At 34.5% G+C, this 17,129-nt stretch overlaps 2 protein-coding genes across 6 annotated transcripts in view; one reads left to right on the top strand and one right to left on the bottom strand.

Moving 5' to 3' along the window:
* The window catches only part of LOC120416243 (uncharacterized), a 77,929-nt gene that overhangs the window by 45,633 nt on the left and 15,167 nt on the right, over window positions 1-17,129 (top strand). The gene's annotated exons all lie outside the window — the stretch shown is intronic.
* The window catches only part of LOC120416238 (armadillo segment polarity protein), a 66,655-nt gene that overhangs the window by 46,549 nt on the left and 2,977 nt on the right, over window positions 1-17,129 (bottom strand). For 4 of the 5 annotated variants that reach the window (XM_052706209.1, XM_052706214.1, XM_052706215.1 and 1 more), the window contains exon 2: window positions 16,391-16,452. In XM_052706209.1, the coding sequence (XP_052562169.1) occupies window positions 16,391-16,421 (31 nt within the window). In that variant the 5' untranslated portion in view covers window positions 16,422-16,452. Of the gene's footprint in view, window positions 1-8,458; window positions 8,732-16,390; window positions 16,453-17,129 lie in introns of those variants that run through there. The other variant, XM_052706213.1, reaches the window with a different exon arrangement.

Genomic DNA, 17,129 nt, shown 5'->3' with positions numbered 1-17,129 from the left:
ACGAAACCATAACAACGGTATTTAAAAACGTAGGTTTTATACAAAACCTGGATGTATGGATATCAAAAGATCGGAAATTTTATGCCCTTTCCGATGCCACATAGGTTGACTTGTGCATTGTGGACCGGTTCAGATGCCGGCGGATTTTCCGACGACGTAATTCCGGGTTGGTACGAAATTCCAACGAAAAGTCTATTCTATCGATACAAATACCCCCAAAACGGTGTTATACCCACTTCAAAATGTTTATTTAGAAATTCTATGGTAATATATTGACATTTAGTTGAATTAAAAGTTTGCAAAATTAAGTTTGGATAATAAGTTTTATATAGAATTTCCAGAGTTATATAAACATTTATACTAAGTAGTTAGTAAACTTTATATTCAATCCAAATTATTTTTTTAATCAGTCAAGGATGCCTATTTGAAGTTGGGAGACTGGATTTATGGTGATTTGTCAACAAATAACATTATTTATGTTAATTTTTCGAAAGGTGTACAAACTTTTTTTGCACCTTTTTTAGTTTCGTAATAGTATTTGTTATATAACTTTTTATAGAAATCATCTTTTCATGAGCTTTTTGTAGCAAAATGTTTGGCATGAGTTTCTCAACAAATCGTAGTATTAGGTTCCTGTCAAACTTTAATTTTTTTACATGTTTCATCACAAAATGTGCATAGTGCCCAAGGGGTGTAAATACTTTTTTTACATACTGTAGGATCGTAATGTAGATTCAATTTTAAATGCGCTTACTCGGATAGAAATCCTGTAAGCTAATCCGGTAACTCTATTTTTTTGAATTCGTAAACATGGAATTGTTCGTCAACATTTCTTTTCCGAACAACGATGTAAATGCGGTGACATTGGAATTCCACAAAAATTGAAAATATTTTTGATCGATCCCAGACATGATAAATATGATTTTGAACGCAGGAAAATTCATTTCTAATAGTTTTCAGTTGGTTAGACTTCTTTTTCCTTTATTTTTTTTTAGTTTTTTGAAAAAATATTTTTTTGCCCCCTGATTTTTCGAATCGATTTTAAAGGATATATACAAAAATGAGACGGTTACATTGGATATATCAAAATTAGTGGACAAATCAAATTTCAAGTGGTTTTTTATTTACAAAACGACAATTTGCAAAATTTAACTTAAAAATGGCAATGACTCAAAAACGATGAACTTTATAAACATTTAACATAAGTTCTTTTCAACCTAGAATTAAATTTTACATCTAAAAATGATTTTTTGAATATTGTTGTGTGCCTCTACAGTCCAGACTTGATTATCCGAAGGTTTGTATAACATTAAGGCCGTTGCAAATATTTTTTGAAGTTGATGTGGGGGAGGGGGGGGGGGGGGGGTGGGAAAATTGTGATCACAAGCCTAGGTTTTAACATTTAGATTAAAAAAAAGTGTTTTAAAATTCATTTTACACGCGCCCAGTTGCTTTCCAATATTAGTTTACAAAATAACGAGGTATCTACGGAGTTTTTTTTTTCGCGAGAACAAATTTTTCGACGGACTGTACATTGGTATTTCATGAAAATTTAAAATGTTTTAAAGGAGTGCAAACATGCTAAATATGATTATAAACGCAGGAAAATGCATTTTAATTGGCTCTCACTTGATTAAACTTTAACTTCATTGAAATTTTGAAGTTTTTCGAAAAAATATTTGTTTTGCCCCCTGATTATTCAGGCCGACTTTGAAAGGGAGGGTGACATAAGCTTTGAAAAATATTTGCAGCGGCCTAACATAATTTTAATAACATTAAAATAATTTTATAAACATTAAATTCGAATTTTGCGATCCTATTTTAGTCAAAACTGAATGGTTAATTACTAAATTCATGTTTTCAATATTTCATCACCGCCATTTTGGTCGCCATTTTGGATTAAAAAAAAATACTTTAGCGTGGTTTAGGGGTCATATTATTAAGCTCGACAATCAAAAATATGACAACAACATTTTTTTTGTGATTTGATTATCCGAAGTATTTTTTTCCGAGGCATTCGGATAATCGAGTCTGGACTGTATTTAAACAAAAATGGCTTGGAAAAAAATAAAACGTCCGTCATAACTTATAGGTCAAAAGTTATTTTTCAAGCTAAATTGGAGTTCGGCGACCCCCCAAATCAATTGTTTGCCTGATTCATTAAAAAATAAAATTTTACAGTATCCAAAAGCCGCCATTTTGGATGCCAGTTTAAAACACAAAACCAGATCATTTCGGAGCATTTTCGGAATCATATTTTTGGTCAGAAACCCTAATTTTGATAAAAATAAAAAGGTTGTTATTCAATTGGGTCTTAAAATGAATTCTAAATTTGTGATATTATTGATTTTTAATGTTATTTTTAAAAATTAACTTTTCTTGACAGAAAAGGTCCTACTTGACAGCTCGTTCCAAGGGGACCATAGTTGATCCATTGAAAAAATGTTGTCTTGTCAATAATTTTTATGGGATTCAAATAAAAAAGTGATGGAAATATCTTCAAAAGAACTTCAATTAGTGAGTGATTTTTTCATGGATATCACTTACACTTTGATTAATATGTAGTTTTGTTTACAAACAATGCTTAGTTTATCTACGAAAGTAGTAGTGAAACCAATAATTGAGCCTGTTTCTTTCAGAGAGAATCTGTCAAATTTATCTCTTAGTGAGTGTCAAAATAACTCTTTTGATGAATATTATTCCATCGTTGTTCCTTATCTTCATATTTTTGAAGTTTTTGGTGCTCTGAAAATCCGTTTCAGGAAGAAAAAAAAACTTTAAAAATATTTGTAATGATCTTTTTTTTTTTTTTTTAATTTATATTTATTCAAATTTCTTTTCCATGTACATTCATTCAGTTAAAATATTATTGAGTGTCCAATCACAAACGATGACTTTTCACCTCAATTTTAAATACTAGCAACTTTCATTTATTCATGAAATATTGTAGCTTTCGCTATTCAGTGATTTCAAATGTAGGAGGTCCTACATGTACAAAAGGGAAAAGGGATACCTTAAAACTAACTTATAAACTATATAAAGAGCGGATCAATGCAGCTGAAGACTGCAATGATTTTTGTCGAAATGCATCAATTATCTTATTGGACATAACATCCAAAGTGTCAACTTCGGCTAATTGATGAAGTTCACTGGTGCTGAACCAGGGAGGAAGTTTCAGAATCATTTTCAGAATTTTGTTCTGAATCCTCTGAAGTTTTTTCTTCCTGGTTAAGCAACAGCTTGTCCAGATCGGCACAGCATAAAGCATGGCAGGTCTGAAAATTTGTTTATAAATTAACAGTTTATTCTTGAGACAAAGTCTAGAATTCCTGTTTATAAGTGGATACAAACATTTAATATATTTGTTACATTTAACCTGGATACTTTCAATGTGATCCTTGTAAGTAAGGTTTTTGTCAAAACTAAGTCCAAGATATTTCACTTGATCCTCCCACTTTAAATTTACCTCATTCATCTTTATAATGTGATGACTTTTTGGTTTAAGAAAATCAGCCCTTGGTTTGTGAGGGAAAATAATAAGTTGAGTTTTTGCAGCATTTGGAGTAATTTTCCATTCTTTCAAATAAGAATTGAAAATATCCAAGCTTTTTTGTAATCTTCTTGTGATGACACGAAGGCTTCTGCCTTTGGCGGAGATGCTTGTGTCATCAGCAAAAAGTGATTTCTGACATCCTGGGGGCAAATCAGGCAAGTCAGAAGTAAAAATATTGTATAAAATTGGACCCAAAATGCTTCCTTGAGGGACGCCAGCACGTACAGGTAGTTGATCAGATTTGCTATTCTGATAACATACCTGCAGAGTACGATCCGTCAAATAATTTTGAATAATTTTCACGATATAAATCGGAAAATTAAACCTTTTCAATTTCGCAATCAAACCTTTATGCCAAACACTGTCAAATGCTTTTTCTATGTCTAGAAGAGCAGCGCCAGTAGAATAGCCCTCAGATTTGTTGCTTCGAATTAAATTTGAAACTCTCAACAACTGATGAGTAGTTGAATGCCCAAGGCGGAATCCAAACTGCTCATCAGCGAAAATTGAATTTTCATTAATGTGCGTCATCATTCTATTAAGAATTATTCTTTCGAATAATTTACTAATAGATGAAAGCAAACTAATGGGCCGATAGCTTGAGGCTTCAGCAGGATTTTTATCCGGTTTCAAAATCGGAATTACTTTGGCATTTTTCCAACTACTGGGAAAATATGCCAAATCAAAACATTTGTTGAAAATTTTGACCAAGCAACTTAAAGTTGATTCTGGTAATTTTTTAATTAAAATGTAAAAAATGCCATCCTCACCAGGGGCTTTCATATTTTTAAATTTTTTGATAATAGATTTTATTTCATTCAGATCCGTATTAAAAACTTCATCTGATGAAAATTCTTGTTCAACAATATTCTGAAATTCTATTGAAATTTGATTTTCAATAGGACTCAAAACATTCAAGTTGAAATTATGAGCACTCTCAAACTGCTGAGCAAGTTTTTGAGCTTTTTCCCCATTAGTTAATAGAATATTATCACCATCTTTTAAAGAAGGGATGGGTTTTTGAGGTTTCTTAAGAACCTTTGAAAGTTTCCAAAAAGGTTTGGAATAAGGTTTAATTTGTTCGACATCTCTTGCGAACTTTTCATTTCGCAGGAGAGTGAATCTGTGGTCAATAACCTTTTGCAAATCTTTTTGAATTCGCTTCAGTGCAGGATCACGAGAACGTTGATACTGTCTTCGGCGAACATTTTTCAGACGAATCAGAAGCTGAAGATCGTCATCAATAATGGGAGAATCAAATTTGACTTGGACTTTAGGAATAGCAATATTCCTAGCATCCAAAATTGCATTAGTTAAAGATTCCAAGGCTGAATCAATATCAGCTTTGGTTTCTAAAACAAAATCATGATTTAAATTATTCTCAATATGATGCTGATACCTGTCCCAATTAGCTTTGTGGTAATTAAACACAGAACTATTGGGTCTGGTAACTGCTTCATGAGAAAGTGAAAAAGTTACTGGAAGGTGATCAGAATCAAAATCAGCATGAGTCACTAAAGGACCACAATACTGACTTTGATTTGTCAAAACCAAATCAATTGTTGATGGATTTCTAACAGAAGAAAAGCAAGTTGGCCCATTCGGGTATAAAACCGAATAAAGACCAGAAGTGCAATCTCTGAACAGAATTTTACCATTGGAATTTACTTTTGAATTATTCCAAGATTGGTGTTTGGCATTAAAATCACCGATGATCAAAAATCGAGATCTATGCCGAGTAAGTTTATTCAAATCCCCTTTGAAATAATTTTTATTTTCCCCAGTGCATTGGAATGGCAAATATGCAGCTGCAATCATAATTTTCCCAAAAGAAGTTTCAAGTTCAATGCCCAAACTTTCAATAACTTTCAACTTAAAGTCACGTAAAGTGCTATAAGTCATACTACGGTGGATAGGGTAGAGTAGTCATCAATGAGACACGGGGAACAATGATAAAATGGCTCTAACAAGTCGTAGTTTCAACCAATCAGGCTCATAATTTGAGGAAAGGTGTGTCTACTGGATACACTTCTGCCATAATAGTGGCTTTGGTTGTGGACGCTCCCTTGCAAAGTTATTCATAAATGTTTGATTTTGGGGTGCAAAAGTAAATTATGACTGAAAATTACATTTTCGCTCATAGGCTGCCAATAACACAAAAACTAATATTTCTCCAAATTTCTTTCGTCATTTCATAGGGCATGAGTTGGGCTACAATGGCCTTTCATTAGATTTGACCAAAATTAAGAATATACCCAGAATCCAGGGCTGTCTCATTGTTCCCCACTCTTTTCAGCCCATGGGTAACAATGAGACACTTTGATTTTTCTTCATTAAACTTTTCAAAATCTAGGGAAATCTTTCAAAATATGAATTGGAAGTGATTTTTGGCATATTTATTGAGTTTTGACTTCATTTAGCCAAAAATATAAAGTTATTTGGTATAAATAAATGGATTTTACTAAATTTATTTACTTTTTAGTATAACTTTTGTTAATTAAAGTTTCAAGTTGGCAAAACTGCTTTAAAATGTTCAAGGTAAGTCACCTGCAATGGAACAATACAAAAACATGATGTTTTACTAGAAAAGTATTGATTTTCGTAGAGTGTCTCATTGTTCCCCACCTGTCTCATTGTTCCTGCCAAGTGCGTCTACAATGAGACAGTGGGATAGCTCTGGCTGTAGAGGTCGGATCGATCTCATATTTTGATCAATGTTAGAACACATTAAAAGAAAGAAAATGCAACAAAAAGCGCATTAAAACATGCTGATGAAAAAAATACAAAAATCGTTGAAAGTTGAAAACCAAAAGTGTCTCATTGATGACTACCCTACCCTAACTATTGCAACTCCACCGCCATTTCGATTCATTCGGTTATTGGTTATAACTTTATAATCTGGATCACTTTTCAAATAAGTGCCAGTTTTTAAAAATGTTTCGGTTATAACAGCAACATGCACGTTATGAACTCGTAAAAAGTTGAAAAATTCATTTTCTTTCGCTTTTAAAGAGCGAGCATTAAAATTCATAATATTGATGGAATTACTTAGATCCATGATTAAACTTCAGGGTAAGAACAACATCATTCGCAAATTTTAATCCAATCTGGATTGCTTCCATCATGGATGTAGCATTACTCATTGTTTGAATCAAACCAAACAGTGAGTTTTGCAAAAAAGTCATTTTTTCAAACGTAACATCGCCGAGATCAGAAGATCCCAAAGCGTTGCCAGCAGAAAAATTTTCAAATGAGATTTGAGGTACCTGCCCAATTTCAGAAAGATTGGTAGAGGATTTAAAATTCGTGGATGAACCCGAAACGACGTTAGCATAAGAAATGCCATTGTTGTTACCTAACTTTTCCACGGTAGGGGTATTTCTAGAATTGTTCGAGTGAGACAGCACGAACGTTTGATTTAAAGATGCAGGTACAACCTGACTTTGAGAAAATTTCGGTTTGGATTTCGGCTGATGCTTAGCACGAGAATCCAAAACCTTTTTTCTGATGGGGCAATCCCAAAAATTTGATTTGTGATTTCCACCACAATTTGCACATTTAAATTGGGTGACTTCTTTCACGGGACAATTGTCCTTGTCGTGAGAAGAATCCCCGCAAACCATGCATTTTGGAACCATGGCGCAATGATCAGTACCGTGACCGAATGCCTGGCAACGCCGGCACTGGGTCAGATTCTGGCCATTACCGCCATGTTTCTTAAAATGCTCCCACTTTACCCGTACATGGAACAAAAACTGAACTTTGTCCAAAAGTTTCAAATTGTTGATTTCATTTCTGTTGAAATGAATCAGATAAAATTGTGAAGTCAAACCAAAGCGAGAAATATTCCCGTTTGATTTTTTCTTCATCGGTATTACTTGGGATGGGGCAAAGCCAAGCAACACCTTAAGTTCGTTTTTGATCTCATCCACCGACAAGTCGTTGGAGAGACCTTTCAAGACCGCCTTGAATGGCCGAGCATTCTTGGTCTCATACGTGTAGAAATTGTGTTTGTGGTTTTTCAAATAACCAACAAAAGTTTGGTGATCTTGTAAAGATTCCGTCAACAAGCGACATTCTCCTCTTCGACCAAGCTGGAACGAAACCTTCAAATTGCAAGTTTCCTTGCAATTCTTCAGTTGCGTTCGAAAGCTGGCCAAATCGGAGACGGAAGTCACAACAATTGGCGGAGCCTTTACTCGTTTCTCGAAGGCAGAAGGCTCAGTACGAGGAGAAGGTTCCTTGTCATCAGTTTTGGATAAAACACCGAAACTGTTTGTCAATGGAATTGGAGGATTGACCTCACATTCAGAATCAGAATCAGACCTCAGAAGAGGCTGTTTTCTTTTTCTGTTTCCGTTAGCCGGTTTAGCGTTCAAACGCTTCACCGACGTAACGACCAAATCTTCAGAAGATTTGCGTTTACCTTTGTTTTGACGCATTTTGCAAGCAAAGTTCTCTTAAAAAGATGGCTTCGTTTGTAAAATACAACAAAATTTCAGGTGGGGTTAGTCTTGAAAAGACTGTTTAGAATTTTGGAAAATAACTCAGGTAGTCTTTAAAAAGACTGTGAATTTTGTTTTGAAATAACTCTGAGCTTAGGTAGTAAAAAATACCGCAGCTCTAGTGTCCGTTCACCACGAAGGTTCGCAAGACACTGATTTTGTAATGATCTTAATTTTTGATCTTTTGCACTTATTAACAGGTGTGTAAACTCAATTAAGTGATCATAAACTAAAAATTATGGACTTTTCAAAAATTTCGATAACATTAGCAAAAATGTTAAAAAAATTAAAAAAAAAACATCTTTTTTAATTTTAAAGAACCCATTAGAAAATGCGAGAGATTTTAGTGGGTGACCTCAAACAAAACCCCAAAGACCATAAACCACAAACCGATTATTACCTTCCTCTCGCGGTCACTTGCAGCACCGTCGAGAAGAACCGGCTATCCTAGTCAAAGCTTTTACTACACAAAATTTAATTTGCGATCTTTTCCTGGAACCTTCGATATTCGATCCTGTTGGGGACACTGCTTTTTTTCACGCTTTCCACTACTTTTCTTCCAGATTTTTCTTCCTTTCCAACCTCGATGGCTTAATTGGAGGGTGTTTTTTTTTTAATCCAAACTCAAAGAAGAATCCACTTTTCTCGCTTCACCACACCACCCCTTTCAATCAACCTCCGTCTGGTCACACAACAATGCTGCTCTTTCCTGCCTCAACCCAACCGAGAGTTATTCTTTGTATGCACTTTTTTCCACACACCCGCGCGCGAAAAAAAAAATGTCCTTCCTTTTTTTTTTCTTTTGGGGCGCCAGAAGGAAATTTCAAAAGTGCGAACAAAAAATGTCCTCTTTTTTTATTCGCTGGAGGGAGGAAAAACCACACACACACCGGATAGAAAACTGCACCACACACTCTCTTCGAGTGTGGAAAAAAGGTCCGCGTCCACAAGAACCTGCCAACGAAGTAAAAGTGGACCCACTTACGTTACCGAGGCCCGGGAGATCCTTTTGATCCTTTGGTCGGGCGAAGGTTGGGAGCATGCGCGCGAAAATCGCACAGGAACGCCATTTTATGCCCGGGGAAAATGTTCTTTGAGAGGGGAAAACTTTGGACTCCACCCTAGAGAGGGAGAGAGAGTTGTTAGGGCGGTGCTAGGACTTTTTTCTCGTGGGAGGGAGGACGTGTTGTGCGCAGAAGCTTTCTCTTCTTTTAGGGAGGGGAAATTTTCCCCAAGTTGGAGGGGAAAGAAAATGAAGTATGTCAGGAAAGTGAGACTGGGGGTAATCTCTCCAATTTGGTTCATTAACGTGTGTTTGATTAAATTTCCAGTCTGGGAGAGACAAAATAAATATTCAACAAGAAGACTTTAAATGTTGAAAGAGATAAAAAGGTGGAAAGAAGCTTTAAATGGTTTATTCGATTTTACTTGGAGACTTTATTAGTTATATTTTTTAAATAATTTTATTCTTTTATTCCATTATGTTGATTTGTTTTATCGTTTTGAAATAAGACTAAGTATGTTTACAGCTGGTCGTTTGTTTGCATCAGATTTGCTATCTCTTTTTAGCAAAAGTTTTTTTGTCAAGTGACTTCTAGCTGTTTTTTAGACTGACAAATTCGCAGGGACTCTGACAGCTTCCCAGTTAGGGGGACAGGGGGTAATATGCACCCCCTAAGGGAAAACTGTCATTTCTCAACCATAACAGCATTTCTGTAGAAGAATTTCGTTAGATGTTCATAAATAACTATTATTCAACGTTATCCAAGTGAAAAAAGTCATTAAAAACCTCAAAATTGTTTAAAAATAACAGATTTCTAAAAATATTTTTGATTACTTTCAAACAACCATGCGGGGCAATATGCACCGCAATATTGGGGCAAAATGCACTACAACAACGGGGCAAAATGCACCGCAACAATGGGGCAAAATGCATCGGGTAAAAGCAGTTTTCACTATTCACCACTAGGTGACACCGCTGTTTTTACAAAGGAGCTTCACAGCAGTGCATTTTGCCCCGACCACGCTTTTTGCAGAAAATTTAATTAAAAGTGCATTTTTTGATGGTTTTGGACTCCTCTATCTTCAGAATAATGAAGATTATGGCAAAAAATATATACCTCAACACTTAAAATAACAATAAATGCTTTTTAAATTGTCAAAAATCATAATAAAAGTTCAATGAAAATTAAATGAAAACACAACATTTTACAGTTTTGCAAATAACTTAAGCTGTTTTTATACCACGATGCTCACATTTTTCCAGCATGGTTTAGCAGTGTTAAGCTTCCAATTTCTATGATTTTTCCCCCGGAAAATTCTTCCAAATACCGAGAAAAGCAGGGGGTGCATTTTGCCCCGGGGGTGCATATTACCCCCTCTCCCCCTAACTCAATCCGAACTCTGAAACGGAATCTAATTAGAATCGTATACAAATTTCTGTTTCAAACGCAACAACCGGTTCCGTGTTCGAACCGGTTGTTGCGTTTGAAACGGAATTTGTGTGCGATTCTAATTAGATTCCGTTTCAGAATTAGGATTGATTTGACTGGGTTGGAGCTCGATCATAGAGAAGAGATATCCACGCGCAAGAGTGTGTTAGTTTGTAACAAAATTTACACGCAGACATAGGCAAATCGAGTAGAATAATTCGTCTGTCAAAATCAGCTGTGTCCTTTGTTATACCACGAGCACGTGGTAAACAGCTGGTTTTTACAGACGAATCATTCTTTCCGATTTGTCTATGTCTGCGTAAAAAAAGTGTAAACAAAATCAGCTGCTTGAAATTCAGCCAATCACAATCGTTCAAAACCAAAACAATCGAGAAATTAAATGTGAGAGTGTGTGCAACATGGAGTTAAACTTTCTGTGAAGTTGCTGTGAAGATTACCATGGCACTTTGAAAAGTTTAACTCCATGTTGCACGCACACACTCTCACATTTAATTTCTCGATACTTCAAATACAAATACTAACACAGAATGATGGTGTGCGTGAGAGAAACCGTGGAGATCTCTATTGTTTGCATCAGGACACTGTGACGAGGAGTTCGTCACTTTTGAGGTAAATTATATGTTTTTAATGGGCCAAGAAAACCTTATATCATTTAAAACAGGGGTGTTCAAAGTTTTTGAATTGCGGGCCAAATTTGAAGCTCATAAGAGTTTGCATGCCATATCATATGAGAAAAAAAAAAATATTTTTTTTAATTTCATTCTATAAAACTAAAAAAAACACAAAATATAAGAAAACAAAAATAAATAAATGTTTTGTACAAAAAAAAACCCTCAAATCAATAAGGCTTTCTAGTCAGAAATTTACCAACACATTCAAAGTATATTTACATTACAGCTGGACGTTTGTTTGCATCAGGTTTCCTATCTCTTTCTAGCAAAAGTTGTTTGTCAGGCGACATCTAGCTGGGTTTTTTGACTGACCGCCCGATATGTCAGCCAACATACTTCGCAGGGCTGTGACAGCTACAGCTCGATCATTGTTTGCATCAGGACACTGTGACAAGGAGTTCGTCATTTTTGAGTTAAATTATATTTTTTTCACTGGGCCTAGAAAGCCTTATTGGTTAAATTTTATTAAAATCAGAAAATCAAAAAAAAAAACTACCAACATGAATATTTTTCATCGGCTTTTCATGTCAAATTTCGTGTCACAAAAATCGTGATATCACAAATGTAATGAAAGTATTAAAGTTGTATTTAAATTGATTTTTTTTTAATATTTTTTAAAAGGGGTGACACAAATTTTGTAAAAGTGCGTAAATATATTTTTTTTTAATTTTGTGCAATCTTAATCATAAATAGTAACTTAAGGATTTTAAAAAAATATATATTTTTATAAAATTTCGATAAAAAAAATTAAAAAAAAATTAAAAATATTTTTAATAATATTTCAACGTGTTACAATAGGCAAACACTTAACCTTAATTTCTAGGAATTATAAAATCACTTAAAGATGCGTCAAAGGGCTATTTTACATGATCATTCAAAATGGGTCCGCGGGCCACCAAAAATGACCTCGCGGGCTACGTTTGGCCCGCGGGCCTTGCTTTGGTCACCCCAGATTTTAAATAATAAATAAAAAAAATAATAAAATATACTAAAATAACTAAATTTTAAGTTTCAAGCTCAACGTGCTACATTTTTAAACGAAAAGTATCACAAAATGATTTACACACTATTTCAGTTAAACTGCCAAAAATTTTAAAAATATCAATGCACTTGAAAAAAATCTTTATTTTTTTGTCTTTTTCCAAACATACAAAAATAATTGTTATTCAACGCATTTTAATTAGCTAATTTACAAGTTTACGAAAACTTTCAGCAATATTGTTTTGCCACCTTATTTTTTGGGTGGACAAAAACTTCGAAATAAAATTTGAAATGGTCTCAATTATAGTTTTGAATGTAAAATTCTCAAGTATGGGCGAATTGTTGAAAATCTATTAAAAATTTCGCGTCTCTTGATACCCATATATGATAGTTTGTTTGTTTTTGTTTAAAGAATACATTTTTTGTGAAAATTGTAATATTTTACACTAAAAACTCTTATGAAGTGATAATTTAAACGAGAAAAATACTATATTTACTTAAAATTTAATAATTTTGTGAAAATTTTAGCAATTTTTTTACATTTTGGTATTTTACAGATAAAAACTGCAAGGCTGTTGCAAATATTTTCGCAAATATTTTTACAAAAGCTTTAAAAATTAATAGTTTTTGAAAGAAGTGATTTTTTTTCGTAAATGATATTTACGTTTACATTTTGATATCATTTTTGTATAGAAAGCTGCCAAAATAGAGATCAAATCCAGATCTATTTAAACTACATTTGGAACATCTGATCTTTTTTTAACATCCTTCTTAATCTTAAATTGGTGACATTATTGTTCACAACGATAATGTTTTTTTTTTGAGTAAAATTGCCCTTTGTACGAACGCAAAGTTAATTTATTTCTTGCAAATGAAAAAAGGAGGGCCACATTCTTGAAAGATGTTTTTTTTACTTGACAGGAGCTATAGTAAATCTCAGGGAACGAACTTAGCCACCCAGTTTTGTAAAAAGTCAAGGGTGCTGTGCTTTAGTTGTCACCTGCCCCCAGTTTTTTTCGGTGCTTATTATAAGCACCTCAGGTTGAAGGTGCTTATTTTTCCACTGATTTTTAAAGAATATTTATTCAAAAACAATTTACACAATAGCGAAATCGGTTTCCTCTCGAAAAGTGATGTGCGATGAAGAATCTGTGCTTTTTTTAAAGTGTTGGCAAAGGTGAATAAAAATTTTGTCTATTCTCAGACAAATAAAAAAATGCCTTCCCCTGCTGCTCCAAACGTTTCTAATGTGTTTTTTGTGCACTATTTTGTTCCGTGGAAATATGAAGAAATATTTCAATTGTAATGGAGATTTCTCCAGGTAAAGTATCTAAACTACGCAAATTAAGAAACTACATTTTGAAGGTAAAAAAATAATTAAAATGGTGAAAACAAAACCAGCTTTCAAGTGAGGCCTTTTCCCCATAATTTCACTTGTTCGGATCGTTCTTTAAAACTCTTTACAATACTTTGAAACACGACAGAATTTAAACACCAGTTTTTCATTGTAGCACCAAGCACCGCACTTGATTTTTTTAAAGTGCGGTGCTTATCAAAGTTACCTTACTTCAAGTGCAGGTTCTTATTTCCCTTCCCTGGTAAATCTGTCGTAAAATGTTGTCTTTACTTAAATTTTTTTGTTCATTAAAATAAAAAAAGTGATCAGAAATAGTTTTTGTTATACCGTTGTACATAAAGTCCCTTATTTAATTAAGAACTCAAAACGCTTGACAGGGTTGCCAGATCTACAAATTTGTTGTCCCATTGATACGATAAGATAGGTCTGCAAGTATTTCTGCCGGCTGTCGTTCCACGTTTCATGTAGATTTCACTTAATTGCTCAAACACCCTCTTAACGTTATATAAGGTTGCCAGATTCTCAATATTTAAAAACTTTTCGAAGTTGTTTTCCAACACATTTCAGAAATATATTCAGTTGTTTTTCAAATGCATTTCCTAATGTTTGTTTTACTGCTGAAAAAACATCTAGCGTTTTTTGCAAAGGTCCAATAAACCCAATATTCTAGTTTGCCTTTTGACTGTTTTTTAGAACGCCTTGAGTCTTAGGTATTCAAAAACCCCCAAAAAGCGAAAAATGGAAATTTTGTGTATAGGACATTTTTAAATTAAAACTCCAGATATCAGTTTTCGATTTTGAATTTTTGTGCCCATCTTCACGAATGTTCAAAATCACCCAGTTTACGTCAAAACTAAACGTACTCCGAAATGATTAAATTGAGCATATGTCAGATTTCAGTAAATTTCACTCAGCTCTGGGTGAATGTGACTCATTTTTCGTAGAATTCGAGTTCGAGTAAAATGCACTCAAATCTGACAAATGCCCAATTTACATATTTTGGAGAAGGTTCGATTTGAAGCAAACTGAGTGATTTTGAACTTGCGTGTATGTACTTTAAAGAGTTTCAATCATTTTATGGGTGTTACCGCATTTTTTTTGCAAACACACTCAAAGTGGGGTCAATATAGGTTTAAAATAAAACTGAGTGTTTTTTTTTTATTTTAGTGTCACAACTGTTTGTTTTCCACACAGAAAAAGATCGAAGCAAGCCGTGCGCGCGCGTTGACGTTTGCAAATTTCACTCCATGGTTTTTCTCCTATTCAATTTTTTTTTTGAATTTTCATCCAAAAATTACGGTGATATCCGGTGGAAAAGGTGGTGGTCAAGGAAAAGCGGTTCAGCAGTGATTTGCAGCGGAAAATTAGGAGCACAACCTTCTGGATTTTCAAAAAAGGAGTATGGTGTAAGCTCGAGCCTGTTGCAGAAATCAAAGCTGGTTCTAAGATTCCAACGGAGGAATCATCACGGTCAGAATTCTCCAGCAGCAGAAACTTGTTAGCAGATGGAAATCTGCATTTGGTACACTTCCACGGGCAACGGGTGGGTCCGTCGTCAACGTCGGCTGTTTCAAGATTGGCGATGGAGGTTTAGCGGATCGCAAGTTTAACAAATCGGACAACTCCCGAAATTCAAATGAAGCTTGTCTTGAAGATATTATTATTCGGTGAGCCCGTTCTTTTTATATAAAACAGAAAACCCTCTCACTAATATTCTAACATTCGCTCACACCAATTAAGACATCCATCCAAAACAAACATAAAAATAAAAATCTGCTTACTAAATACGCGCTGATTTCTTATCCACAGATAAGACATCGGAAGTTCTAAATAACGTTTGTATCCAATTGATGCAAACGTTCTTTAGAGCGGGGCTTGTCGGTTCAAGCTGAGGTACCTCGCGTACGGCTAGCCTACGTAGAAATGGGTCACCGAAGCTCGGCAGAGCTAACACCCTCCAAATGCCTATGCGAGTTATTTGCATGTATAGAATGGAAATCTAAAACACATGGAAACAACTCAATTTGTAAGATGCGACCGCGTGGTCCCGTTTGGTTGGTTGCACACACACACACACACACACACACAACTGTTTGTTTTCCACACAACACGATGCCATAAACATATTCGTTTTTGAGGTAAATTCATTCCTCTAGAAAGCCTTATTCAACCAACACCTTCATTCTAAATTACTCAGTTTTCGTCAAAACTAATCCTACTCAGAAATTAATAAATTGAGCTTCAATTTTCGTTGAATTCCGGATTAAATTCACTCAAGTTTGACAAATACCTTATTATTTAATAATTTCTGAGTAGTTATATTTTTTAACTTTTTCAGTGAGGAAGTAAAAAAATGGAAGAAATTAAAAAATAAAAAAAGAATCATTTAGCTACACGCAGAAAAATAAGGCATATTTGAATCAACAAAACGTTTTGTTGATTTGAGCATCAAGATTTTTGTTGAATCATCGCTAAACGTCAAAGCAACTTTTTCAAAACAACAAAAGATTTATGTGGAATTGAGAAAATCAAGGTTTGTTTCAACGCAAATTCGGCGTTGATTATATTCTACAATAATTTTGTTGAATCAAACCTCGTACAGGCTGATTCTACAAAATATGTTTCTGCGTGTACCAAAAAATTAAGGGTCTAATGTTCGAAAATGTTTTCCCTAATCTACCTGTCACTCATTTCAGGTGTCAAATCGTTTTTTTACCTTACAGAAGGTCATTCATCTTTCGTGCCATGTGATGACAGCCTACCTAGATTTAAAGTTTTACCATTTCTCAGAATATAAACACAGCGTGTGTGCGAACAGGGTGACAACCAAAAGCTTTAAAGGTGTCAACAAAAGAAACATTGTCACTTACTTGTTCGATTTTGCGGCATTTGGTAGCTCATGGTTGGTATTCACGGGCGAAGTAATCCACACCTAGAAGGAAAAATTCAAAGAGAAGATAAGAAAGAGAATAAAAACAAATTCATTCATAAGCAAGAAAGGTCCCCCGACACAATCAAAGGGCGCGTACAAATTACTGGTCCTGAGGGATTTCCGGAACGGGGTCGGTTCAAAAGAAGAAACAAGAAGCCCTGCTTTTTAATGTTTCTTTCTTTTTTCTTCTTCTTTTTGTGCTGTTGGTACGCCTGGGTGTGTTTGTGATGAGGCAAGTGCAAGCAGCGCTGTTGTTGACACGTGAGGTTATGCACCCGCCCTGGAGCAGTCTTTCGGAGGAATTTTGTGGAGGTATTTGTAACGTGGATTTGTTCGTGTCGCTGTGTCCATGCGACAAGAATAAATAATTGTTTTTATTACGATTTTAAAAAGCGTTTTCATTATTTTTTTATAATCAATTTTGACGTTTCGATCTCAATACATGATTTAACGAAAATAAGCGTGTATAAATTACATTTACTGGTGCCATATTTGCATTGTTTGCAATCAGTTTTGACAGATTCCGACAAACACGGAAACTGTCAAAACTGGGCTTTGACAAGTTTGCCAACGAAATTTCCTGCAGTGAAATGTCAGCTTCTATCAATCAAATTTAAACAAAGATGGCGCAACCTTTATTAAAGTGTCATTTCCACACGCTTTTTTTCGTTCAATTA

The sequence above is a fragment of the Culex pipiens genome, chromosome 1 (assembly GCF_016801865.2).
Source record: "Culex pipiens pallens isolate TS chromosome 1, TS_CPP_V2, whole genome shotgun sequence".
Taxonomy (NCBI): Eukaryota; Metazoa; Arthropoda; class Insecta; order Diptera; family Culicidae; genus Culex; species Culex pipiens.
Note: the sequence above shows the minus strand (reverse complement) of the source record. Positions and strands in the feature narration are given on the sequence as shown.